Below are 26,738 nucleotides of genomic sequence, written 5' to 3'. Positions count from 1 at the left end.
TTCCACTTATGAACTGCCCAACCTCTGGGTGGTGGTGCAGGAAGATGCTGTTACAAAAGGGTTTCATTTCAGAGCCTAATTTGAGGCAGTTAGACCCAAAGTGATATTCTATTTGCTGGTTCCTTGTCCTGCCCCTCCTCAGTAGGGAGAGGTAAAAGTAGCTGGATGTAGGGAGGTGTGGTACTGCATGTAGTCAGTGGGGCTTGATGGAGGTGAGGCAGAATCCCATACAGAAAACAGCTACTGACTCAAACTCATTTTCTTCCTGGCTTTAACTTCTGATCCTCCTGCCTTCACCTCCCTGGTTCTCATCCTCTAAAAGCAGACCTCAGGAGCCCTATTCTCTGGAAATAAGACTCATTGGATTGGTCAAGATTCTCCAAAGAAACAGAACTGACTATATATATATATATATATAGTCAACAATGACTCCCTCCCAACAGAAAGCCTAAGAATCAAATAGTTGTTTGGTCCACAAGGCTGGGTGTCTCAGCTGATCTTCATTGAGTGTCAGAATCCAGGAGAAATCCGCTGTAATGCCAAAGAAGGAAAAGTCCCTCACAGACGACCTAGCAGCTTGGGTGTAGTAAACACACACAGGAGTGCAGATGTAGTCAGGCGGACAGCCAAGCACAGCCGTGCAGCCCTCAGTCCCCACAGCAGTCGGAAGGCAGGTGCTATTGCTCTTCCTCTTGCTGCCATAACACGCCACAAGGATTGCATGGTAAGAGGGGTTCTGTCCAGCTGTGGCTCCAAGGACACCTTCCTCACTGGGCACCCAGAAGGTGTGCTGGATGGGTGGGTGGCTAAGCAAGAAACCCTGGAACTTAGCAGGCCCAGTCCTGTTTCTGCCTTTTTTTCTAGTTTTCATTTTTCTTTTCCTTTCTCTCTGTTTCTGACAGTACCTTACCAGGGTAACTTGTTAAAGAATATGAACGTTTGAAAGCTTGAAATTACTTGACTAACTCAACCCAGGAAGAAGTTTGCACATGGCCACACATCCAGGTTGGATCTGTCACTCAGGTTCCTGACACCCACATCACACGTCAGTCTGTCCATTTCCCTGTGTTGTTAGTTTGAAGCTGTTAAAATAAGTGTTTTTATCACTGCCACGCCAGCCAGTCCAAAGTAAAAAGACTTAACCATTGTGCTTATATTTTGCCTTTTGATCTGAAGTAACTCATTCCTTCCTTTGCCAATTCCCATCTAATTAGTTAAGTAATAAGCCATTATTGAGCAAGTTTTAAGCCCAGCCTTGTGCTAGATGCTGTGGGATCAGACAGAAAGAATATGCATGCATATTAATGACAGTAAGGCTGTGTTGAGTACTTGGCTGGGCCGGACACTGGTTTTGGCCACACTGTATGCTTTGAGGCAGGAATCATCCACTTTATACATAAGAGGGAGTAGAGGCAGTAAGTGAGCTGGCTCACCCATACATCTCTTCAGGGAGGAATGGGCTGAGGAGGTGCATGTGGTATCGTGGAGAAAGGAACAGTCTGCCATATAGCTCAGCCCTGAGCAGTATTTATGGAGGCTCAGTAAGTCCACCTCTGAATATTGATTTGAGAAAAAACGGGGTGCTGAAATCAGGTGAGGTGGCACATGCCTGTAATCAAAGACATGGGAGGCAGAAGCAGGAAATTGGGGGATTTGAGGCCAGCCTGAGCTATATAGCAAGTTCCAGGGCAGCCTGGGTACATGAGACCATGTTTCAGAACATGTATTGAATGTATTGAGGACAGTGAGAGGAAAGTATATATGGGCGAACAGAGTCAAATCTCAAATTTAATAAATGCGGGTAAGATTGAGTGAAAGGAATGGCGAACCAGGTGGCAGTGGTGGCACACACCTTTAACCCCAGCACTCAGAGGCAGGGGTGGAGGATCTCTGTGAGTTTGAGGACAGTCTGGTCTTAAGAATGACTAGCCAGGGCTACACAGAGAAACTCTGTCTTGGACCTGTCCCACAGTAGGACCGTGAACGCTGCCGAAGTGGGGAGTTGGGGAGGGAAGTGTTAGCCGTGACATTTAGAAAGATGACAATGGGGATTAGAAACAGCCAGAAGCAGTGGCTCCTGGAGACAGGCATTGTTATTCTTTCATTAGAAACCTATGCCACTTTAGACTACTGCTTTGGTAGCACTTAGTAATAAGCTAAATTTATACAGAAACGTATATGATAGGAACTCTTTTTTTTTTTTCTTGAGACCAGGTCCCATGTATCCAAGACTGACCTTAAACTCTGTATATAGACCAACTTCTGGTCCTCCTGATCAGCCTCCTGAGTGCTGGGATTGCAGGGCTTTGCTGGAGCCAAACCTAAGGCTGTGTGTGTGCATGGTGGTCACACCATCTGAGCCTGATGTCAGCCCCGCAATACAAACATCTGTCCTTTCTTCTCTACACTGGAAACTGAGACTCGCATGATGGGAGGAACCAGAGCTGTAATCAAGAGGCTCCAGTCTGAGCAAAGGAGAAGCCATGTGCCTTTGTGAGGCTGGAAAGGCGTCCCATGGCCTCCCTGTACTGTTGAATCCTGAAATGCTAACTTGGCACAGTAGTGCAATGTAGCAAACACGTAAAGCCTCGATGGATGCTTGGAGTTCCCACATTTCCATTTCTCTGGCTGAAATCAGACTGAAGAGAATCTTTTACTGTGGTCTCTGAAAACTCAGCACCCACGTCCCTTGTGAAGCCTGAGCAGGCAGTTGACTATTGGCCCAGAGACGCTCAGTTTCATGCTCTTCCGCATAGGTCTTTTTTAATATTTAATATTTTTCAGTATGAATCACAGGTGAAATTTTCATGCCATGTGTAAACAATTTCACTTCTTATTGAAACAATGAATTCAGGAATGTCATTTTGGGATATCAGCCATTTTGCTTTTATCAATGTATGGAAAAATGCTTTTATATTAATACAAGGAATGATGTCATCTAATATGGAGTAGATCTTATAATTCAAGGCTAGCAAATCTCAGGAGGTGATTTAGGTCACCGAGCTAGGTTTGAAGGGAAGAGAATATTTTCCCCTGACCTCCCGAGTGCTGTTACCGATTTTCTCCTCAGTCAGTGGAGTGAATGCAGTAGAAGGAACGGCTTGTGCAAAGCCCTCACTGGTTCTGTGTGTACTGATAAAGCCCCGGGAACTTACCACTGGCTTCAGTCGTAGCCAAGACACCTTCTCGTCCTAACAGTGTGTTTCTGCCTTCTTACTTGATGTACGTGTTCACGCAGAACATTCTAGACACTCACTTGTGTTGTGGTATTCTCCTTTAGAGTCTGAGTTCCTGAGAGTAAGTTTTAAGGATCACTCAGAAAACCAGCTGAGTGCTGGATGCTCATGGATTAAATTAATATTTTGATAAAGTTTTATTTAACTCTTAAATTCACGTTTTCTGTCTTTTATTTTTGTGTTGCTAGTGATCAAGCGGCCTCCTCACATTCACACATAAAACACGGCGAACATTGTAGAGACACCTAGAGTGCAGCTCCTGTCGAGTGACACTAATACATGGAGGGTTTTGAGGGGCTGGAAAGAGGGTCCAGTGCTTGAGAGCAGCAGTGCTCTTGCAGAGACCGGGGTGCAATTCTCAGCACCCGTGTCCGGTGGCTCCAGGGATCCACAGCTTCTCCCAGCCTTCTCAGACACTAAACCTCTGAGCCTCTCTCAGCCTCTTACCACACAGACACAGGCACATCAGTCACATAGACATGAAATTAAAAGGAAGGGGGGTGGAAAGATGGTACTTACTGCTCTTGCTGAGGCCCAGGTTTAGTTTCTAGGACCCACGTGGTGGCTCACAACCTCCTCTAACTTCAGTTCCTAAAGCTCCTATGCCTTCTGCTGGCCTCTGTGGGGCCAGGCCATATGTGGCACACCTATATACGAGCAGGCAATATAACCGTACACATACAATAATAATAAATTAATCTTTTCTGATTTAAGTAAAATATTCCTATGAGGTATGTCTGTGGTGTTAGAAACCCTTACCAAGGTCTGGGAATGGAAAAGATTAGATCAAGGCCTAAGGTTGGCCACATTGTTCAAGGTGTAAGGTAATGGTAAAAGAAGAGCCATTTAATGTGGTGCCTCTGCTGTGGTTGATGTGGCCTTCGTACACTTAAGTGTTTGATGGTTCAGGAGTTCATCTTCCTGAGCATAGCCTAGCATCTGCCAAAACAGCTCTCATTTCAATCTCCTTCCCTTGCAGCTGAGATACCAGCACGGCCTGGGGACTCCAGACTTGAGGCAAACTCTTCCTAACCTGAAAAACTTCATGGAGCACGGACTGATGGTCAGATGGTGAGTATCTGTACACCTGACTCCCACGCCTGGGGTGCGGCTGAGTCCCCTGCAAAGCTTGCCAGACACCCGCATTGCTCTGTACCTGCCTGCTGGGCCTTCTGCTGGCATGAGATATCCAAAGAGATAAATAGGCAGCCATCTCAACTTGTAACAGCAGAGCCCCCTCTGGGCGAAAGGCAGATAATAACAGGAAGTCCTGGAGTGAGATGCTGAGACAGGCGAGGCTAGCTGACGCCTGGAAGAACAAGCAGAGAACAGGGCCAGCAAATGAGCACCAAGACAGCAGCTAGAACTAGAGTCTGAGCCCCAGGGTCGCGATTAAAATGTGCCTCATGTTTGGTCACCATGTGCTGTCCCATGCAGGCAGACTGCTGACTACAGCCTCAAGGTTAAAGTGGCTCGTGTGTCTTGAGTAAGTGGACACTGTGCTCATGCTGTTAGGGATCCTGAAGCTTGGTCCCGGAGCAAATCTTGTAAGTGGGAATCAGATCCTGAGAAAGTGGTAGCTGGCAGTGGCCAGTCTCTCTCTTTTTTTTCTTTTTTTTTTTTTTTTTTTTCTTTTTTTTGGAGCTGGGGACAGAACCCAGGGCCTTACGCTTGCTAGGCAAGCGCTCTACCACTGAGCTAAATCCCCAACCCCTCAGTGGCCAGTCTCTTGAAAGACACTCTGGCTTCTGAGCCCAGATGTTCTTGTACGATATGTGGACTTGAACTCCAGCCTCTCTGAAACTTGGCTTTCTCGTTTTAACCTCTGCCCCAGCAGTTAACCTTAGCAGTTCATCGTGAGGATGAGACGTGAGGTAGAAAGTCTAATACCAGCTTCATTCTCTCTTGTGCAGTGAAGGCAGGCCCTGATACTGAGAAAATGACATCTCTGGTTGCTCTCTGACATTTATTTTTGTCCCATATGACCCTCAGAATGACAGGTTTCAGACGTCTTTCTTTACAAACAACCCTCCCCCCTTAAGCAAGTCTTAGCTCAGAATATCAAACTAGCTGTCAAAGCTTGATATTGACCTCAGTGCCCAAATGCAGGCAAAGAATCAAGGTTTAATGCAATATAGCATCAGTACCTGTGCTGACAGAAGTGACTGCAGATGTTTGTGTGTCCCGTCCCTGTAACCCTGAGCCAGGCTCTCTAGAGGGTCATGTAATGCTTCATCCCTACCCTAAAATGTGCAATTCAGGAGGTAACCTAACACAAGCATTAAGCCACTTAAGATAGCAGGAAAGAGGCAGCCATAGCCCTGCTTGATGCATCACCAAGAGTCAACCCCATCCTAAACACCCAGAGAACCTATGTCACTTACTGAGGGAGCTCTTTTCCTCTGATAGACAGCACCACCTCTCCTGAGTATCATGGTCTGTTTCCACACTTCCTGTTCTGTCTCAGAGTTTAACTTCTCTCCAGAGGCTCATGCCTCCTTCTTAATTATTCTAAGATGTAATTGCTATATGTCTGGATGTGGCTTGAGGATGTGCAATAAACAGCATCCCTCTTCTCCCTTGACATTTGGAACCATTTGAGAATGAGGATATAAGAGACAGACTAGAGTAATCAAAATGTCAGTTTTATTACTGATAAAGCCTCTTGGAAAAAGTGGCTTTAGATCTGTAATAAAAAGGGTTTGCAAAGACATCACTCAAAATTAAACTTACTCCGAACATTAGCCCAGCTTTCCTATAGAGGAGGCCCTTAGCACACTGCAGAGAGCTGTCATCTGACTCCCTGGCAGGGCCCACAGAATGTTGAGCCAAGATTACATAGATTCTGCCCCTAAATCACCCACAGAAAAGTTCTCTAGTAAAAGTGCAAGTGGGGGGACAGAGACCCATGTGGCTCCTAAGCCAACAAGAAGAGGCCAATGTACTCAGCCATCCCGAACCCGAATGAAACTTCCGCTCGCATGGCTCTGTAAAACACTGGGCTAACTTAGAATCTTGATTTGGAATTTAGTTTGAGTCATTTGGTTGCTTAATGATATTGAACCTTATTAATTATAAAGATGGCATCTCATGCCGGGCGTGATGGCACATGCCTGCAATCCCAGCTCTTGATGAGGGAGGCAGGTCAGGACTCCATGGTCATCCTCAGTGAGCATAAAACCAAACAGTCCTTTCGTCCTGTTTTTAAAAAAAGAGTTTCATATATCCCAGGTGGCTCTGGCTGGCCTGCAACTAACTCCCCACTGGTGATGGACTATGCCTGGGATCTCAGCACTGAGGAGTGAAGGCAGAGAATCAGAAGTTAAGGCCTTCCTCAGCCAAACAGTGAGACCAGCCTCGTCAACCTGAGACCTTGTCTCAAAAAAAAGAAAAAGAATCTCCAAAATCTCTGTGGTTGTGGCATGAGCAGACGTGACGAAGTTACAGCATCACAGTAAACTGAGGATCTCTGCTCCTCCTGCTCTTCGGAGGGTCCATATAGGATGGGAGATCTGTGTCTCGCAGTCTGACAAACACGCAACAGCTCAGTGGTTTTGTTCACTGAGGGAACACTGGTTTGATGTCTAACGATTACAGGACTGTGTGTTTCTGTAGTGTTTATGTTTGGGTCCTGTTAAACTCACTCTGATCGGATTCTGTGCTCCATCAATGTGCCTGCTAAGCTCTGTGCCAACCTCAAAGGTCACTGTCCTGAATTATCCTGGTCTGTGTGTGCATAGCCTCCAACTTTGCTGGCAACTCCTGCCTTCCCCCACCCTCTTACTCACCCTCGCTCAGACCACCAGCCTTTCTTATCCTACAACAGGATCAGTGCAGTTCATCTCCCTGACTCTTGTGCCTCTGCCATCCATTCTCTGTGAGTGTGAGTGTGTGAGAGTGTGTGAGTATGTGTGTGTGAGAGTGTGTGTGTGAGTGTGTGTGAGTGTGTGTGTGTGAGAGTGTGTGAATGTGTGTGAGAGTGTGTGTGTGAGAGTGTGTGAGTGTGTGTGTGAGAAGTGTGTGTGTGTGTGAGTGTGTGTGAGAGTGTGTGTGTGAGTGTGTGTGAGTGTGAGTGTGTGTGAGAGTGTGTGTGAGTGTGTGTGAGAGTGTGAGTGAGAGTGTGTGTGTGAGAGAGAGAGTGTGTGTGAGTGTGTGAGAGTGTGAGTGTGTGTGAGAGTGTGAGTGTGTGTGAGTGTGTGTGTGTGAGAGAGTGTGTGTGAGAGTGTGAGTGAGAGTGTGTGTGTGAGAGTGTGAGTGAGAGTGTGTGTGTGTGAGAGTGTGTGTGAGAGTGTGAGTGTGTGTGAGTGTGTGAGTGACAGAGCTGGAGAGAGGGAGCACAACAAATCATTGCAACTGTAGATATCAGGGCCTACAATTTACTGAAAATGCTCACCTCGGCCCTCCTCCTGCCTTTCCCCACTTGCAGCACTGTCTTTTCAGCAACTCAGTTCTAAGGCACGGAGAAATTAAATGACTGTGAGTGCCACTGGCCCATGAACCTGTAGCAATGAAGGAGAATCTCAGTCTCCTGGCACTGACATAGCAGGACCATTAAACCCTGAATGTAATGTTCGCACGGTGCCTGTCTGTGCCAGCCATGGCAGTGCAGTAACAGGCGTGCACTAAGGTAATGACCACTTGCTGCTCTCTAATGAGAGCTGAGCCACTGTTTTCAGACACAGTACTGGGAAAGTGAGTGCTCCTGAATAATTCCTAGTCAAGAGCACCACGAGGCCAGGCTCCACAAGCCTAAACAAAGCTGGAGCAAGCTGGTTCAGCCTCAGGAACTCTGAGAATTTCCCTAAGCCTCTGTAGACTGGGGCTTCCTCACCCTACCCCCAGCTTGTGCTCCTTAGGGCAAAGGCCAAACAAACTCAGCTCCTCCTTGGGGAGACTCTTAATGTCTCTGCTCCTAGGAGAGATTTAACATCTTTTAGGAAAGAAAACACTTGTGCATGGTTGCCACTGGTAGACAGGTGCTATGGAGGCGTACTGCTGTCTCTCCTGATGGAGTTTAGGATCTCAAGCTGGCAAAGAATCAGTGAATTCATGGAGTTCCTTGGGGAAGCATCCAAGCAACATGACAGCTTGTTTTGTTTGATTTTGTAGAGAAAGGACAGTGATAAAGGCTCTTTTAATGAGGTGATTTTTTTTCTTGTATATCACAGAATTCTTTTTTTTTTTTTTTTTTTCGGAGCTGGGGACCGAACCCAGGGCCTTGTGGTTGCTAGGCAAACGCTCTACCACTGAGCTAAATCCCCAACCCCATATATCACAGAATTCTTAACTAATACTGTCAGCCTCCACCTGAGCAGCCCTAAAGTGAGCCCTTTCTCTTAAAGCACACTGGTATGGGCGTGGTTCTCGCAGGTTTTTGACAGCTCTTTCCCAGGTGACCCCTGTTTTTCTATCCTAGTATTGGGAGCCCAGCTAGAGCTGCCAGGTGATGCCAGTTTGGCAAGCAGAATTTCAGCTTAGAGCATCTCCCCAAATGCTCTGCTTAAAGTCACCTGCCTGCCATCTGGGCACCCCTTTCTCGTGTTCTCTTCCCACTACAAACTGGTCTAAGATGAGTCGATGAGTGTGTTCAGAGCCACTTCAGGGCTAAGTTACGGTCAGAGAGGAATGTGTTTGCCGTCTGAGGCCAGTGGCTGCCGTGTGACAGTTTGCCCTGCACAGAGCTGGAGAGGGATGTCTGCAGTCAGGGCCCTTGCAAATGAATGTCCCCAGCCCCCCCCCCCATCTGAACAGACCCCAGCCATAGCACACACATTTCTGACCACAGTGCTTCACCAGAACAGTCTACCCCTGCCCTGTGCAGATGCTCCCAGATTAAGGTGTAGCCCAAGCCATACTTTATGCCCTCACCACCAAGCACAGGGCAGATGTGGGACAAAGGTGTATTCCCTCAGTGGCTCAGAGTCACTTCTGCCAACAAAAGTAATCCACAGAGCTTGTGAGCAGCACACGCTGGGATCTGCATCCAACTTACTTGTGTGGCCCCGGCCTGGCACAGGGCAGTAAATGCAAAGTAGCTGTCTTCTTTCCATGGGACAAACACCCATAAGCATTCTCACTACTTGTCTAATCAAGGTAACAAAATACAAACAGAAAATAATCAAAAGTAAAGGTATAAGATGCTCTAAGAGAAGTTACTTGATATGGCCATTTGGGGAGCTGACATTGGAGTAGGCTTGAAACACAGAATGGACTTGGGTGTGGGAAACTTGGTGTAAGACGGTGGTTCTCACTTCCTGATGCTGACACTTTAATACAGTTTCTCAAGTTGTGGTGACCCTCAACCATAAATACTTCATAACTGCTATGAATTGTAATATAGTTATCTGTGTTTCTTGATGGTCTTAGGCAGCCCCTGAGAATGGGTTGTTTGACCCCCAAAGGGGTCATGACTCACAGGTTGAGAACCATTGCTCTAAGACAGCATAGTGCAGTTAAGTGGAAAGAGCCTGGACTCTTTAATGCCAATACCTCTGAGCTCAGTCTCTGGACAGAACTGAGGGTAACAGGACCTAGCTGACGGTGGTGCCAGTTTAAATAAAGGTGCACCCAGCACGCCTCACTTAGCGGTTAGTATGAATGTATAATGAATACGCTGGTCATAGTTGTAGCCTCCTTTTTAAAAATTATTCATTCTTTGTTATATAGGTATTTTGGTTTTCTTAAAGTCCATGTTTGTCTTACAAATAGGTATTCATATAGTTCTTGTGTTTTTATGTAACTATTTTCCTCTCAAGCCATTTTAACTAAACCTTTCTGTAGACTCAGAGAAAAACACCCTGCAATCTGGTTGCCTGCACATATTGGTATTCTACCTTCTTACTATTGAAAATCCGGGGTTGGGGATTTAGCTCAGTGGTAGAGCGCTTGCCTAGAAAAGTGAAAGGCCCTGGGTTCGGTTCCCCAGCTCCAAAAAAAAAAAAGAAAGAAAAGAAAAGAAAAGAAAATCCATTTACTTTAGAACCTGTCTGTACGTATTTGTGCTTCTAACAATCCTGAGAGCTGAGGGCAGTAATAACAATCGATCATGGTTCACAGCTCAGAAAACTGAGGCTCGAGATGACTTTCCAGAATCACATGATAGCCACAGAGGACAGTTCTTGTCACACACCATGATGGCCCCATGCATGCTGGTGTCTTCTCTGTACCTTCCCTGCCTCCCCATCCCTCTGATACTGTGTCCCATTACCCTGACACCTGTTAAGGTTCCTAGAGCACCTCCAAAGCCAAACCCAGAGTCTTCTAGAATGATACATCGCAAGGCCATCAGGGTTCTGGAGGAAGCTTACCCAGGCACCTCAGAACGCTTTGCAAAACCCATGAGACCTGTAATGCTGGAATCCGGCCTCTGTTCACTCCCTATTCTGTAGTTAAGAAAGAGGAAGAGAGCCAGGGCCTAGAGCACACACATTTTTGCCTGAAATCCTTGTTTTGTATAAATGCTGCAGTTCTTGAAGGAAGATTTGACAAAAACATGATTTCAAAGCCCCCTGTCATGCTTTATTAAGGAAATTTTTATTCTAAATTTCACTTTTTCTAATCATAAAGCATAAATTCACCATTACCTTCATGCAAGAGAATGTGATATAACAAAGAGCATACCTGGGGGTTGGGGATTTAGTTCAGTGGTAGAGCGCTTGCCTAGCAAGCGCAAGGCCCTGGGTTCGGTCCTCAGCTCCGAAAAAAAGAAAAGAAAAGAAAAGAAAAAAAGAGCATACCTGGGGAGCAGAAGGCAGGGGTGTTGGTTTCTGCTGTATCACCTAAACTTCATAAATTACTTTCTATGTGTCAAGTTATTTTTATTGATATTATTAGAACTAGTCCTGTTTCCCAAGCATAGATATGTAGAACAAATGAGATATGTCTGCCAAAGGGGTTATAAACCAAAAGAACTATATAAAATAATCAGCTGGCCTAGAGAGATAACTCAGGAGTTGAGTGTTTGCACTCTTCCAAAAGACTGGGCAGCTCCCAAGTGTCAGTTAACTCCAACTCCAGGGCATCTGACGCCTTCTTCTGGCCTCTGTAGGTGCTGCACTCACTTGTGCACATACTCACAAATTAAATCTTAAAAAACAATGGAGTAAATTTTCATGCATTTGACAATTCAGGTTTCTCCTGTGCATCTTGTGCTGTTCAAGAGATGAAGAGCATCTCTAAAGCAAAGTTAACGCCATCGGACCCAGTTCACGTTGGTTTAGTGTCTAATCTAAAGTAGCTGTGATAGATTGCATGTTTTGAAGGACATGCCTTGCAGAACATTCTCACACAGTAGTCTCTCACCATAGCTGTGACTCAGGACATAAGGGGCTCTTCCCCTCACTGACCCTGCTCCTCATCTGCCCTGCTCCTCATCCTCTGTGCTCCCCAGCTGCCCTGCTCCTCATCCTCTGTGCTCCCCAGCTGCCCTGCTCCTCACCCAGTCTGCTCCTTCCTTTCCTTCCAGCTCCTCCTTGCCCCACATGCTCAGTCTTGTTTTCCTTTACAGAGAGACTTGAGCCCAAAGCTTTGAGTAGAAATAGAAGGAAAAGGTCCTTACTCAAGAACTCTGGATCTTAGGGTGGGCATCTGTTGTTTGACACAGGTCTGGTGTAACCAAACCCAGCCTTAAAACTCTTGACCACCGCCTCACCCACAAGGGCCGAGATGACAGGTTGGCATTACCAGGCTGACTTTAGCTGTGGCACGCTTAGGCACGACTGTTTCAGTAAACGTCTGTCTACAGTAAACACTGGTGCACCTCAAGTCTCATGTCTTACAAACATCTTCCTCATCCTTTCTCTTAGTTTGCTGATGCCAGACTCAGAGCTGGACTCTGGCAGGTGACCTCCAAGGGACTTAAAACCACAGCAGCTGATGATAGTCTTTAAATTTAGATCAAATGACATTGTCTTTGAAGTCTCAAGAGTACTACTTAAGTATCACGTGGGCTTCTTTTGAGAGTGTGGCTCTCAGGCTGGTGCGTCCTAATACAGAAACTGGAGCCTAGTAGGAAGTTAATGCAAACGTAAGTTTTACTGGAGTTACTACTCTTAAGATAGCTATTTCAGAGCGGCCTTGATGGGCCATCTCCCTGCCTCTGGACTGGAACACACAAGGCATGTGGGCATCTGTGGGACTTTAAAAGACCTTGAGGGGGACAGGCTCCTTCCATAACTCATTCCAGAGTTTAAACACCCTCACTTCAGGAAATTCTTCCCTATATTTAACTTACAGCCCCCCTCCTGCGGTTAACACCCATTTCCGCTTCCTTCTGTCTTCAGTCAGGATGGAGAACAGCTGTCCAACATCCTTTGTGCTCAGACTTGCTGCCAGTGACTGATTTTTGCTCGCTGGGACTGCTTTCTCCTCCACCAGCAAGTCTGATCCAGATTGAAGATGTTGGCTTTTCATGTTTGTGTCTAATTTCTGTTTGCTTCTCCTGATTGTAAAGTAATATCTACTCAATAAAATTTAGAAGATATGAAAAGTAGCCGCCAAATACAGAGATGGAAACACTGTCAGGGCAGCCAGTTTTCAAGGCTCCTGTGTCTGTGTCAGGGCTCAGCATGAGCAAACAAACAGCAGTTTTCTGGCAGCTGCATTTTATAGGCAAAAGGAAACAGGTAAGTTAATTTTTAATAATATATTTGATTTAACTCAAATAAGATGCAAATTATCTAGCTAAAATAAGGCCAACATATTCTTACTACTTTAAAATTATTTTTTTAAGATTTATTTATTTACATGGGTGTATACATACTTATGTGCACCTTATGTCCTGGTTCCTGCAGAGGCCAGAAGAGGGCATTAGATCCCCTGCAACTGGAGTTAAGGTGCTCTAAGCATCCACGTAAATACTGGGAACCAAATCCAGTTCTCTGAAAGAGCAACAATGCTCTTACCAACTGAGTCTTTGCTCCAGCCCCTTAAAATGACTGATAATGTTATTTTACCTTCCTTAAATCTCGTATGTCTTAAAATTGCCATATCTTAAATCAGAACAGCCATATTGAAAGCCCCAGGTACAGGTTACTGTATGCACCATGAGCTCTGTACAGTGATAAATGCAAAGTAGAAAGTTGGAACTCAAGAAACAGAATGCCAGGTACCCTATATACAGTTTGCTTTATAGCTTGGTTCCAAGATGGGATACACACAGGTCTAGTGTTAATTCAATCTAAAACAATCTAAAATCTTAAATCTCTCCCTGCCGAGAGAGAGAGAGAGAGAGAGAGAGAGAGAGAGAGAGAGAGAGAGATCCATGCTCTCATTTTTCTTCCTTCCCTTCTTCCCCTGGTTAAGGTTCCCCAAGGCACCCATTAGCTGCAGCCTCTTGTGCAGAAGCTCACTCCTTCCTCATTATTATGTACATAGCACACACCATGGTGTTGTGTTTATTATTTTATTCTCTGGCTACAGGAAACCTGGTAACGATGGGGACCTTCTTTGTGCATCTCTTTACTCCAGAGCCTCACAGACTGACAAGTAGCGGATACAGGTTCCAAGATGTCTGCTGGAAACGTGTTGAAACACTAGTGCAAAGCTGGGTGACAGAATCCTGCAGCCTGGGTGTGGCCAAGAGATTGTTCAGATGGGCGTGGTCGGAGGAGCTTCCAGGAAAAGTGGCACTGGGGTTGGGTTTTGGAGGGTGGTTATGTTTAACCGAATGGAGAGAATTCACAGAAAAGCCACTCTAAAGGTCACCGTTTTTCAGGAGGCCTCCTTTAACACATGCTAACAAGGACATCTAATAGCCATCTCCAGAGCTTATAATTACAGTAAATTTCAAGAAGGCTTAGTGATAAGCTCTTTCTTGACCTAACCCCAAAATGGCCACTGATCATTAATCCCTGGGTTTAAGCTCAGCTTAGAATACAATTCCTAGATTGTCAACTTCTGGGTTTCTGTAAAGATCATTCGTTCTCTGTGCTGCTTGTCTGGCAGTTCTCCAGGTAGAGAGTACTTATGGTATATCCTTGCAGCTAGCCAGACGTTCCTAGGTCAAGAACCCCTCCATCGGTCTCCCAACACCCCTGGGAGTCAGACCCATTATACTCTTCCGACTAACAAATGGAGATGTTGAGGGACTGAGGGACTGAGGGATAAACTCACTCACAGGTGACACAGGTGACAGACCACGAAGATGCGAACAGAGCCGGTGTGGAGTCCAGCTTTAATCCTTATCAAAAACAGCCTCTCACTGTGTTTAGAATTACATGTGGTCCACACACAGGATCCTCTACCTGCTGCTCCAGCGAGGGAATCCTGGCATCACTGCCTGCTGTTTTCATCCAGCCCACGGGCTGCACCCAGCATCGTCGTAGGATCTACATCTTCAACTTTATTATAAATCCAGGGTTGGCTGGGGCTGGAGCTCAGTAGTAGAGCATGTGCTATCCACACTGGATCCCCAGTACAGCCAAAGCAAAGAGAGGACAAACCAGAGTTCTGTTCCCAAAGGTGCAGACTTAGGCCCCTTCTGTCTCACCTTGTTCTTAGACAGCACCTCTGCTGTCAGACTCCCTCCACTTGCCTCTGGCTTCCACACAGCACACTCCTCCCCGTGCTTGCTTCTATATCTCTGTCACAGGTGCCATAAGCCAGTGGTGTACCAATCTTCTCTGTTCAGCACTTGGAGCTTCTTAGCCACCATGCCTCCTCCTTCCCTGCCCACATTCAGCCCAGCAGGCCCTGCCAGTCTCCCCTCTCCCCTCCACTGCACAGCCTACAGTCTCTCAGCAGCCACTTTGGGTTCTTCCTGCTTTCCAACTGCAGCTGCTTTCCCAGATCAGTCAGAGGGTGATGACGGGATCCTTGCCTAAGACACATTGTGCTCAGCAGCTGTTACTGTAACAGATACATGAGAAATAGCAGCTTGTATAAAGAGAAAAGGTCTGGGCTGGAGAGAGGGCTCACAGACTAAGAGCCATTGCTGTTCTTCCAGAGGACCTGTGTTCTAGTTCCAGCATTCACAGGTACAGATGGTGGCTCACAACCATCCACAACCCCAGCCCTAGTAGATCTGGCGCCCTCTTCTGGCCTCTGAGGGCCAAGTACACATACAATGCCCTGACATTCACATACATGTCCTGCCTGGCCTGCAGCTGTGAAAAATCTACTGACGCTGAAGACCTTGACCTTTTCAGTTTATTTCTCTGTCATAGACCCTCGTCCTGTGTTCACATGGTACATGTCTGTGCTTTTCATTTGTGTCTTGGCCTCTGTGGCGCATGCCTGACCCTCCCACTAGCTATAAGCCCCGTAAGAGCAGGAAGTGTGGCTTTTTCCATTGCTCTTAGATCCTGAGTCTAGTGCTTCGCCTGTGTGTAGTGGACGCTCAGTGCACACTGACGGGGGTAGACTGTTAGCTATCACCTGCTGCTGAGCACGTGCTGCAGCTCTTCAGTAGTCAGGGGACCCACAGGACACCTAGTGCTCAGTCTGCTTGGAGCAGTGATTAACTCGAGGGATTCTGCCCAAGGCCACAGCACCCCTCGCTGTGGTGGCAGAGTGATCTGGTTTTCTTTTAGAGTAACAGGCAGCTCAGTCCTGTGGTTTAGTTCATGTCAGGGTTTATTAGAAACTTGATGGTAGTTCATCGTTAGCATATCTTTCAAAAACTTCATTTCGCAGTTTCTGTCATTGGCCTCCAGAGTCTCACTCTTCCTTTAGCTCCTTTCCAAGGCTGGTTTTAAATTTTGAGAGCATTCTCAGGCCAGGACTTTAATTTCCCTGCCGGGCTCCTTCTGTGGCTGGGTTCTGTGAGATCGTTGTTCCCCTGGCTTCCCTGGCAAATGCTAGAGGGTTCTCCCTCCCGGTTCTCAGCATAAACAGTTTACTATTCCCAGGTCTCGAGTGCTGTCCAGACACGGCACAGGGTCCCCAGCTGTCATTCCTGGACCTCTTTCCATGTTCTCTTGGAGGATGTTACTTACACACCACATAAATGACATCAAGATGGGCTATGTCTATTCCTGCAGACCATTTTATAGTTCCCCTAATATCCGATGCCTGACTGAAATTTCAGTGTACTAATTTGCCCTCATGTCCTAATGTGAAAGTTGATGGATGATGGAGCTGACTTGACCCATCCCAGGACCTCCCCATGGCCCATGGATAATCTCTGTGTATCCCCCGTCCCAGGGGTTCAGCTTTGATGAGGTCCCTAACCTGTGCTGGGCCTACTCACTGGGTGCTGTTGTCCAGGCCTGGGATGCCTGATGTCCAACCCATGCATCATCCTGGGGAACTGATGACCTCAGCTGCGTATTTGCCCTTTGCCCGTGGGCTCTGCCTTCTCGGGATTCATCTCCCAGCACTGCCCAGTGGAAACCATCTGAAGGCCCCTTGTTCGGCTTCACCTTTTTATACTGTTTGCTTATTCTAGTCAGACTTTGGCAGAAGCCTTCTAAACAGAGCCCAGGGGAAAGGTGGCCACACATGTCAGCCTGCTCTTTGGTCCCGAGATTGTTTGTATTTTTATTTTGTTTGGAGTTTTTGTTAGCATCCAGGGCAAAGATTAAGCACTTACACTTATCTGGTAATGGTGAGAGGCCCTTAGATCCCTTGCTTGTGGCCAGGAGACCCCTGCTTAATACTGTTAACCTCACTCTCTCTCCTGGGAGATAAGATCTATCTGTTAAATTTGGCTTCCATGGAGGAGGCCCTGACTTCCACTTGATCAGAGAGAGGGAAGGGAGAAAGATAAATCCCACCCTTGGCTAAATTTTGAAAAGAGAATAGTAGTCTAATTTATGGAGGTTGTTTTGTTTTGTTTTAAACTAACTTTATGTCATAATTTTTTAGCTGCCAAAAGACGTAATCCTACCTCAGCCTCGCCTTGGCAACCTACTTTTGGCGCCAGGCGCAGCCCTGTCATTACTCTGCATTATTTTAGCAGTAATCTTTTAGAAGGTGAGAAACGATTATTGCTTTTTAGCACAGTTGACATGATATTGGCGCAGAGCAGTGCCTAGAGCTTCAAACCTGATGGCCGGACCCCAACCTAAACACCACCAGATAGAGCTGAGAGCTCGAGGCTGCTGCAAAGGGGAGAGAAAATCAAATGTTATCTAAGAGTTCTCTCTCTCTCTCTCTCTCTCTCTCTCTCTCTCTCTCTCTCTCTCTCTCCCTGCCTCCCTCCCTTCCCTACCCCCCCTCCCCTCCCCTCTTCCTCCCTCCCTCCCTCCCTCCCCCCCATCCCACCCCGTCCCCTGTCCCCCTACCTTTCTGAGCATCCCTGTTCCTCGGAGTTGTAGCTGTAGATTTTGGCTGGGATCCTGAGAATCAGGATTTAGTGTTTTGACCAGCTGTGATCTGATAATGTTCCTCAGAGGAAACATTTGCAGAGGGGAAAACTTATCTGAGGCTGAGAGCTGTAGTCTCCCCCACTACTCAACAGGGAGAGCCCCTGCTGTAGACAGATAAAACATTCCTCTGTGAATCTGAAAGAGAACGAATGGGAGGAATCATTTTAAAATAAAGCCGGCCCAGCTTCACGAACTCTCTTGATGTGGTAACTTTTCATGGTTTTCCTTCATTCCATTTTCCCTCTCCCTCCACCTTTTATATGACTTTGTGACCAAATTAACTTCTGTCTTGTAATTGGTATGAGAATACCTCACAGCATACAAAGCTAGGAAGAAAAGACCAGGGATGCTACCCACTCACTGGCCTAAACATGTTCCCCTGGTGCTTACCTCCCCCTCAAGGGGAATCAGCAAATGTAGGCACTTTGCTGACAGCAGAGACCTTAGAGCTCTGGGAGCCAAAACAGATGGGAGCCAACCATACCTACTCATGCCGCTGTCATCTCAGATCCCTACCCAGTGGCCCTGTCACCTTGGTCAAGTTCCTGACCTCCATGTGGCAGTTTCTTCCTATTAAGTGGGGAGTGCTGTTTGCTGTGTCACATAGATATGTGGGTGCTAAGTAAAGCTGCTCGTGGGGTGCTTACACATAGCACCTCACGGTATTAGCTTTGTGACTAATAACTTTTGATGACCTGTTTGTTGTACGCAGAGTTGTTCTTAAATCCTCAGTTAATCCTTCTATTTGGTTTTCATTTACTGGATGTTTTGCTTGTCTTTTAAGATAATACAGTGAGTACCCAAGGATGTCAGGAAAGATCATGAATCCCCTGGAACTATCGATTGTGAGCCTTCCAACATGGATGCTCAGAACTGAACTCTCCACTCCTCTGGAAGAGCACCAAGTGCTTTAACCACTGAGCTATCTTTCCAGCCCCTGTTGGTGGCAGTAGTATTTTGAGGCAAGGTCTCATATATCCCAGGCAGGCCTTGAACTCTGTAAGTATGCTGCTGAGAATGACCTTAAACTCCTAATCCTCCTGTCTCTACCTCCCAAGTGCTGGGATTACATACCTGTGGCATCATAGCCAGTCATGTGCTGCCATAACCATTTTACAGAAGGGCCAGGGACAAGTCAAAGATATCGAGAATCACTTCTCGGGCTAGACCTTCCTACCGTAGATTTTCTTTCCTAACCACTTCTCTTCAAAGAAGAGTCTGGCTTCAGTCAGAAACAGGGCATGGGAAGATACAAGGACAAAGACTGGGAGAAGGACCGGAAAGTCCAACTGGGCTCCGCCCTGTCACAGGCTGATGGCACCATGGGTTCATTACGGCAAGTAAGTTGCTGGCTGTGGTCTCTTGACTTAGGTCAGGGAAACAGAGGTTCACTTTTACAAAAATCTCTCCATAAGCTAAATATATAGAGAAAAACGATGCTTTGGGGGTCCAGGGACAACTGGAATGTAGACCTCAAAGGATTCTGGGAAGTTCTTGTGGTCCCTACGCAGCTGGTAGATCATCTAAATAGGGCATTTTAAACATTTCTCCTTATTCAAAGCTTTCTTCACCTCATACTTCAAGCAGGAAGACACTGCCCACTCACCACAGGCAAAGTCTGCTCATTGGTTCAGTACTTTACCCTCACAACCACCCTGATTCCTTGTCTGTTGGTTTCTGTTTTGTTCTAGTTGGGAGTTTCTTGGGACAGTGTCTCAGATTTGCTCTGCTGCCTGCTCCACCTCCCATCTCCCAAGGGCCGGATTATAGACGTGCACTACCACCCCCAGCCTAGCCAAGGATTTTAAGTGTGCTACTTCATTTAGTCTTAACCAATGATTATTTAGTCAGATGATCTATTATGCAAAGAGAAAAACTGCCCCAGTCATGTAACCAGAAATGGGGAAGTTTTAACCCTAAATAGAGGGACAAGCAAACCACACTGCGAGTGGTGTCCAGCCTTTGAACATCTTTTCTCCAGAGAACACTCTGTAGATAAAGCTGTAAAGACCAGGGAAGGACTTGGATAGATGCGGGCTCCCACAGTGAGAAAGGCAGCCACCACCTTCATCTTGGAGAAGCCAAACCTAACCAGGATGTCCTCTTTGACCTTTAAACTCCAAGCCCCTTGGCTCCTTCCCACGCGGTTCCCACTCGGATGCTTGCTGTTAGGTCGCTCAGCTGCCCCTGACAGTTGAGCTATTTAACCGTCTCTGCTTTTGTTTTTCCCCCACTAAACTATGCCCAATACATCTGCGACTAGGATAGCTTTAACTATTGTGTTTTGTTTGTTTGTTTTAATAAATTCTTTCTAATTGTCACATTAAACTCCAGGTACAGTGTTTCTAGTCTGAACACATAGCAAGCCAGAACTCATTCTCTCAGGGCAAGTGACTAAGGAGAGGAGGTGGACTCATTCATTTACCTGAACTTCAGACTCTGTACCCACAGTCTAGGGCTCAGAACTCCCAAGGCCCTTAGCAGAGGCTGGGTGTCAGGAAAAACCAACATGCTTCCTGCTAGACCCTTTCAGATGCTCTGGGGAGGCTTTATTTCCTTCTCCTCCTGCCTTTGTCCTCTTGGCTACTTGGCTGATTGAGCACAGGGTTTCACCCACGTCCCATTGTTAAGCTTGAATGCTCTCATCACTGAGCTGTATGCACAAGCCTCGTGGGTGGTTGGGTGGGTAGTTGGGTGGGTGGTAATTTGAGTTTAAGTGTAGACATTCTTTTTAATCACAGTTTACTTAATGTACAATTTTCACTTTATTAGCAACAAATTTGTCAATAGCATTTAAAAATTGTAAAAATTGTAAATAATTAGTAAACCTGAGTTTTGAACTCTTTAATCAGATAAAATAGTCATGAAGGATGTAATCAGACAAAAAGCACCTTAAATAAAACCTGATTATCTGTATTTTTAGTCAGTTATTAGTATTTCTGATTGCGGCCCTTTTTACTTATATTTACTTATTGGACAAGTTTTCTAAGTTGCCCCCCTCAACCAAACCCTGTGGATCCCAGAATCAAACTCAGAACATTAGCCTATGAGATATGAACAGCCGTTTGCTTTCTAACAGTAAAAAGTTTAGAAACATCCTAAAAATGAGGGAATAATTAAATAAATTACAACATTCCATTCATTAAAGCAACCTTTTAAAATGATATTTACCCAGAGGTTTTAATAACATATGACAGCAGGATACAGAATTATGTGGGGATTTTTTAATTAAACATACATAAAATTGAAGTTTAAAAGGAAAACATCCAAAATTAATAGTGGTTACTTGATGGGTCATAGCTTATGATTGGGTTTTTTTATATGTAGTTTATATTTATGTTGTTTTCCTGTGAGTATAAATTACTGTGATAATTAAAAATACATGCATCATTAATGTATAATTTTAATGTCATCATGTAATGCCTTAGCTATTCAGAGCTCAGCTATCTTAGACGTCTGGAGTATCACTAAGATTCTGAATATAAAAACACCCATTCTGAGTGACTAGCATTAATATTACAAAGTTCACATATAAAGCATGACTGCTCTCTGAGACTTCAATAGTTCAATGCCCAGAGCTCACAGAACAAAGCCTAGTGCACCCACCGTGCGCAGGTTTACAGATATGCTGCATGCAGTCCTTAGGGCGACAGTGTAGAAGTGCAGGGAAGCAGGGCCGTGTGAGGCCTGCAGCCACAGAAGGGGCAAGAGCAGCCCATGCCCTGCACACAGAGGCCTGAAAACCCCGCGGCTCTCCACTCAGCCAGTGCCTAGTAATGTGGGTTCAGCCCAGTCAGCAAGCAACATCCTTCTGTTCTGCTTTTCTACTTTGCGTGAAGACTTTAATATTTAAATCTTTTAAAGGTTTTTCCATCATGCATAGCTCAAAACTAAGAGGGAAAAGACAAAAGTTGGCTACAATAGTGATAGTATGTAGCCATCGGCTGATTCTCAGAAGGTGACTGACAAGGCTCTACTCTGTAGCTGAGGCCGCCTGTACCCCTGGTCCTCTCGCCTCAGCCTCCAAGTGCTCAGACTATAGATGCATCCACCACAGCGGCTTCATCTTCTCACCATTTATACAATAGGTGTTTTTGATAATTTTCCAGTTTATGTCAGATGCTTTCATTTCCTGAGCTCCTTCAGTACCTGAGTGATCCAGAGAAGAAGGACACAGAGGATGCCAGAAAATGCCCACGTCTGCCCACGCAGGAGAGGAGTAAACAGCCAGGCTTTGAGTCAGTGAGGCCTCGGCTATGGTGTGCAGCCGTGCCCCATTGGTCATAGAACGCACACAGGGTTGGTAGAATTGGAACAGCATCAGCATGGGCTGTGGGCTGAGATAGATCCAGGGCAGCTGTGGCCCTTCGCCTTGAACAACCCACTCACCAGCCTGCCTTCTCCTATGGCAGCAGCACGGGTTTCGGGGCCAAGGACGTAACAGAAAGATGTGCAGGAAAAATTTTGCTCCCTTCCCATTGTAGCTGCAGGGAGGAGAATCACATCACTTCTCTGTTGTGCAGGGTCCAGGAGAGCTGTGGTGAGGTGTACAACTCAGCGAGGGCCGTAGGATACGTTCCTGCCCTGTGCACACATCGGGATGCTTTCCTTCCACCTGCCTTTGTCAACAGAGGAGCAGAGACGGAAGTGAGGAGTCCCATGCCAGAGCCACACAGCGTATCAGGGCCCTCACCCTTCAAAGCCAAAGCTTTGAAGTGCCAGTGGTTACACCCAGTGACCCTTCCTACAGCCTGTCCTGATCTTGACCATCCCGAGTCAACAGGCCGAGGGCTGCTGGTACTGTCTGATTTACTTACCTGGTCCCCTGCAGGACATTCAGAGAGTAAAACGAGGTTGACCAGAAACACATTACAATTACAAAAAAAAAAAAAAAAAAAAGCCAATTACAGTGGGTTTGACAACATAGTAACTGGAAACCTAGATAGAAGCCAGCAGGTTTTGCTCAGTTTGGTTCTGTTTTCTTATGAACTACGAAGAGTCATTTGCTGGTCCACTTGCCCAGTTTGATATCTGTCTCAGGGACCCCTTCTTATAATGAAGCTCACGGACACCATGCCATGACTGAAGCAGATGCTCCAGGCCAATGGAGGGACATCTTGTGAGTAACAAAAGACCTAGCATAATCCAGAGAAGAAGCCGTGAGCGGCAAGTGGTCATCTGGCTGCAGGCTTGTCTGCACACACAGGAAGCACTCTTGGTTCCTTGTTTTTTGTCAGAGCACTTACCTGACATTGTAATTTGAAAGTAATGTTGCTAAAATAATTGGAAATGTCCTTTGGCAAGATTGGAGGCTCCTTGTAGGCTCCCTCTCACTTCTGCCTCTCGGTCCCTTCTGGCAGATCTAGCATAGGTCGTAGCCAGTTGTTCTATGGTTTCAATCCTACCTAGTGACAAGCCCCTTAAGCTCTGTGAGTGTCCTCCTCTGAAGGACAAGAGTCAGATGGTCTGTGCCTCCCTCAGCCTCTGTGCCATCTGCTGAGAAAGTTGTGTTGAAGCTAATTCCACCCACACAGTAACATCTATAGCGATACATAGTTATAACATCTATAATATACATAGTTATAACATCTATAATATACATAGTTATAACATCTATAACTGTACATAGTTATAACACCTATAGCTGTACATAGTTATAACACCTATAACTATAGTCAGTGCTCCCTGATGGCTTTGCTGGCAAACTTACAGCCATGGCTCATGGTCTGCCGCTCTGGTCCATTAATTGATGGTTATTTATTGTTTCAGATTTACCCTACTTTCTTGACAATGCCTTTGTAAGGCCCAACTGAAATGATATATGTGAAGTTACCAGAGAAACTCTAAAGTTTTGTGTGGCTGGACAGTGATTATTTTTCCTGGCTCAGAGTAGGCACTGAAGATGAAGTATTATAAAAACGTATGTGACCAGCCTTGTAAAAGAGAAGCCATTTCCTGTGGTAATGTTTTATTAAAGAGGAAGGAGGGTTCCCTTGATGCTTTCTGTGTGGTTTGCTTTTGCTGGTGATGAGTACTGAGTGTTGGAAAGGCCATCCATCAGCAAGTTACTGTGACAACTCATCTTGCAGGAGCACTTTTCGTAGGATTGAATAGTCACGGTCAGAATGGGAGCCCCAAGGGCCACAGCATTCACAGAAATGCTGGGCCCATGGCATGTTTCTGTGTAGATTCAGTCTAACCAGAGCCCTCTGCTCTAACCCAGGCGACATGGTTTCTGTCCCTCGTCCTACCTTTGGCATTCTTGTCTTAACTATATTGAATGAATTTGTATCCTTCTAGAAGGAAATCACCAAAGTGAGACCCTGCAGGCGCTGTGCTGTTTCCTGCTTTACACGCTGTAAGAGATGCCGTCTACGATTGATAGATTGGTAGTTTGATACTCTACTTCTGCCCGGGTGTTTGTGTTTGGGTTTTTACTCTCAGATCTAAAATCTATTGTTTCCTGTGTCAGGTCCCAGAAGGTAACCTGAGTTCTGAAGCAGAAAGTAACTTCTCATTTTTGTTTGTCTCCAGTGACAGACATCACATCTCCAGTGCCATCCCTGTTCCGAAGAGACAGAGCTCCACGTTTCGGGGTGCAGATGTAGGCCTCTCTACGGGTGTCCCTTCACCAGATAACGTACATCGAAAACGGGCCAGCTCAGAGAATGAGAGACTCCAGTACAAAACCCCTCCTCCCAGCTACAACTCAGCATTGACACAGCACGGGGTGGCCATGCCCACCTTGGGAGACTCTGAGAGGAAGGTCACCCCACTGTCCTCCTCCCTGGACACCTCCTTGGACTTCTCCAAAGAAAGTAAGAAAACAGGAGTAGACCTGGGCAACAGTGTAAGTGGAGACCACAGAAATGTGGACTCCAGCCAAGAACAAGGGGAAGCCCTGCCTGGGCACCTGGCCACCATAAATGGCACTGCGCTTCCCAGCGAGCAGCCTGGCCCTGCCGGCACCCTGCTGCCAGGCCTGTGCCACCCGGCCCCCTCAGCCGAGCTCTGCTGTGCAGTGGAGCAAGCAGAAGAAATTATCGGGCTGGAAGCCACAGGCTTCACGTCAGGCGACCAGCTCGAAGCACTCAGCTGCATCCCGGTGGACAGCGCGGTGGCGGTGGAGTGTGACGAGCAGGTGCTGGGGGAGTTTGAGGAGTTCTCTCGGAGGATCTACGCCCTCAGCGAAAACGTGTCCAGCTTCCGCCGGCCTCGCAGGAGTTCTGACAAGTGAGGCGAGCAGTCAGACAGTAGCACCAGGACAGAGCCGCCCTGCACCAGGCCAAGAGCTGCACTTAACCTTTTTAATAATTCCAACACAAACGAGTGTCAGTGGAGCAGACTCCTCAGAAAGGCTGACTTTGGGAACAGAGGGGACTCAGGGTCACTGGGGACCCATGGGGCCAGTCCGTGAGATTTGTTCACTTTCCAGTCAAAGGTCGCCCTCTTGCTTACAGCTCAAGTCCTGTCGTAGGCATCTGTCTGCACTCTATTTACACTTCTGGGTTCTCCTCAGAGAGAGGATGATAATAGTGTAACAGAACGAGCTCACCTTTAATTTCTCATAAGCATCCACCCTCTCCATCATTTGTAAAGCAGAAACAACTTTGCACCACTGAGAAGCCTGTGTTCACCCTTTAGGCAGGTGAGTAAGAGCAGAGTGTGGTCTCTGTTCCAGGCCCTCGGCCCGAGTACCACAGTCTGCCTGCAGACCCCGCTGTCGTCCTGCTTTCTCAAGATGGGCGTGCATCCTGGAAGCTGGGGCGGTAAATCCGCTAGTCCAAAGCCTGCAGAAACGATGTTCTGTCTCTGCCTAGTGTGCCATACCCTGATGAAAAATTATCCTGTGGGGGCTCCCAGGGGACCCTCGGAAACCTCACGGTTACCACAGCCAGATGACAGCCAGCTTCCTTTGGGGCCAAAGTTTTTATGTGGTCCAAAATTGGGCACACTTCTGGCAATACACACCCCAGATAAAGACCCCTTAGATACAAATCCTGTTAACTTATTACATTTCAGTCAGAAGGAAGCCATTATATATGACAAAAGTGTACGTAGAGTCAGGATGTCTAGTGTGCGAGATGGCTGAGAGATAGCTGGGTTAAGAGACCAGAGAAAGCATAGACTGCAATTTCACGATGTTCAATTATGTTTTCCAAGTCCATGTCCTTACCACATTCAGATTCCATTCACTGTTGCTTTATCCATTATGTGCCCACAGCATTGCCTCAGGGTTGCAAGCTCTTAAAAGAAAAATTTATCCACATATCCATGTATTGTAAAGAAGAATAAAAATTGAATTTACTTCACTTGATCTGATTTTTCTCCCCAGTTTTGTTTTGTTTTTTTTCCCTTCTAAACCTACATCTCTTCATGTTACATCGTGACAGGGCTAACCTGAACTAAAGCCACGGTATGTCCAAGCTGATGCTGTTGATTTCATTTGAGTTTACATACTGTGACAAACAAGACATACTTAACAGCTATATTCCCCGGGAGCGTAGCCCTAACTCATGGGTCTCACAGTCATGTCCATACTATGGCCAAGCATTCCTGGGCTCAGCTTTCCTTAGCAGCCACATTGCTAGATGAACCATTGGTACCACTCTTCCATATAGTAAATGCCCAGACTTAGTACATAGCAGTCAGCTCTCCTGCGGGTGGGCGCTTTTGCTTGGTCTAAGGAAGTCCTCTTCATTCCATGTGGGGGTAGGGGAGGCTTCTTCACGGGGCGTTGTCATTTGAAGTCAAAGCAGATGGAAGACCTTGCCATCTTGGGTACAGAGCTGCTGTGGAATCCTGGGAGGAGGTGGCATCTCCAGAAGGTACAGGTGTTTGAAGTTCGTTGCTGGTGCAGGTAGAAGGTGAGTCCCATGTGACCTGTGACTGCCACCTGAGGCTCCATGCAGATGCTTCTACACACTTTCTAGTCCCGTGACTCTGACAGGCAGCAGAGAGCTCTGAGATCTTACCGTCACTCTCTGCCTTCTGGACTTCCTAAGTGTGGGCTGAGAAGTTCCTTCCACAGCATGATGCCTTGCGTGGGTCCGCACTGCTCTGAGCTGATCGGTTCTGCCCTTACTTTCAGCATTCCCACGCTGCCAGCCATGCATGCACCTAAATGCTGCTAGGCTCACAACCAGGGCTGCATCCCTTGGTACTTGCTGTGACCTGGGTGGACCCTACCGCA

General features: G+C 46.6%; 1 protein-coding gene across 4 annotated transcripts in view; it reads left to right on the top strand.

Moving 5' to 3' along the window:
* The window catches only part of Uvrag (UV radiation resistance associated), a 256,155-nt gene extending 230,293 nt beyond the window's left edge, over positions 1 to 25,862 (top strand). Inside the window, exons 14-15 of one of the 4 annotated variants that reach the window (XR_015624349.1) lie at positions 4,216 to 4,363; positions 10,162 to 10,201. Coding sequence is in view for 3 of the 4 variants with exons in the window: in NM_001401542.1 (NP_001388471.1) it covers positions 4,216 to 4,307; positions 24,080 to 24,782 (795 nt within the window). In the remaining variant the exon portion in view is untranslated. 4 annotated transcript variants of the gene reach the window in all.
* The last annotated feature ends 876 nt before the right edge of the window (positions 25,863 to 26,738 follow it).

Source organism: Rattus norvegicus, chromosome 1 (assembly GCF_021556685.1).
Source record: "Rattus norvegicus strain SHRSP/BbbUtx chromosome 1, alternate assembly SHRSP_T2T, whole genome shotgun sequence".
In the NCBI taxonomy this organism is placed as follows: domain Eukaryota; kingdom Metazoa; phylum Chordata; class Mammalia; order Rodentia; family Muridae; genus Rattus; species Rattus norvegicus.
This window is presented reverse-complemented; position numbering and strand designations above follow the sequence as displayed.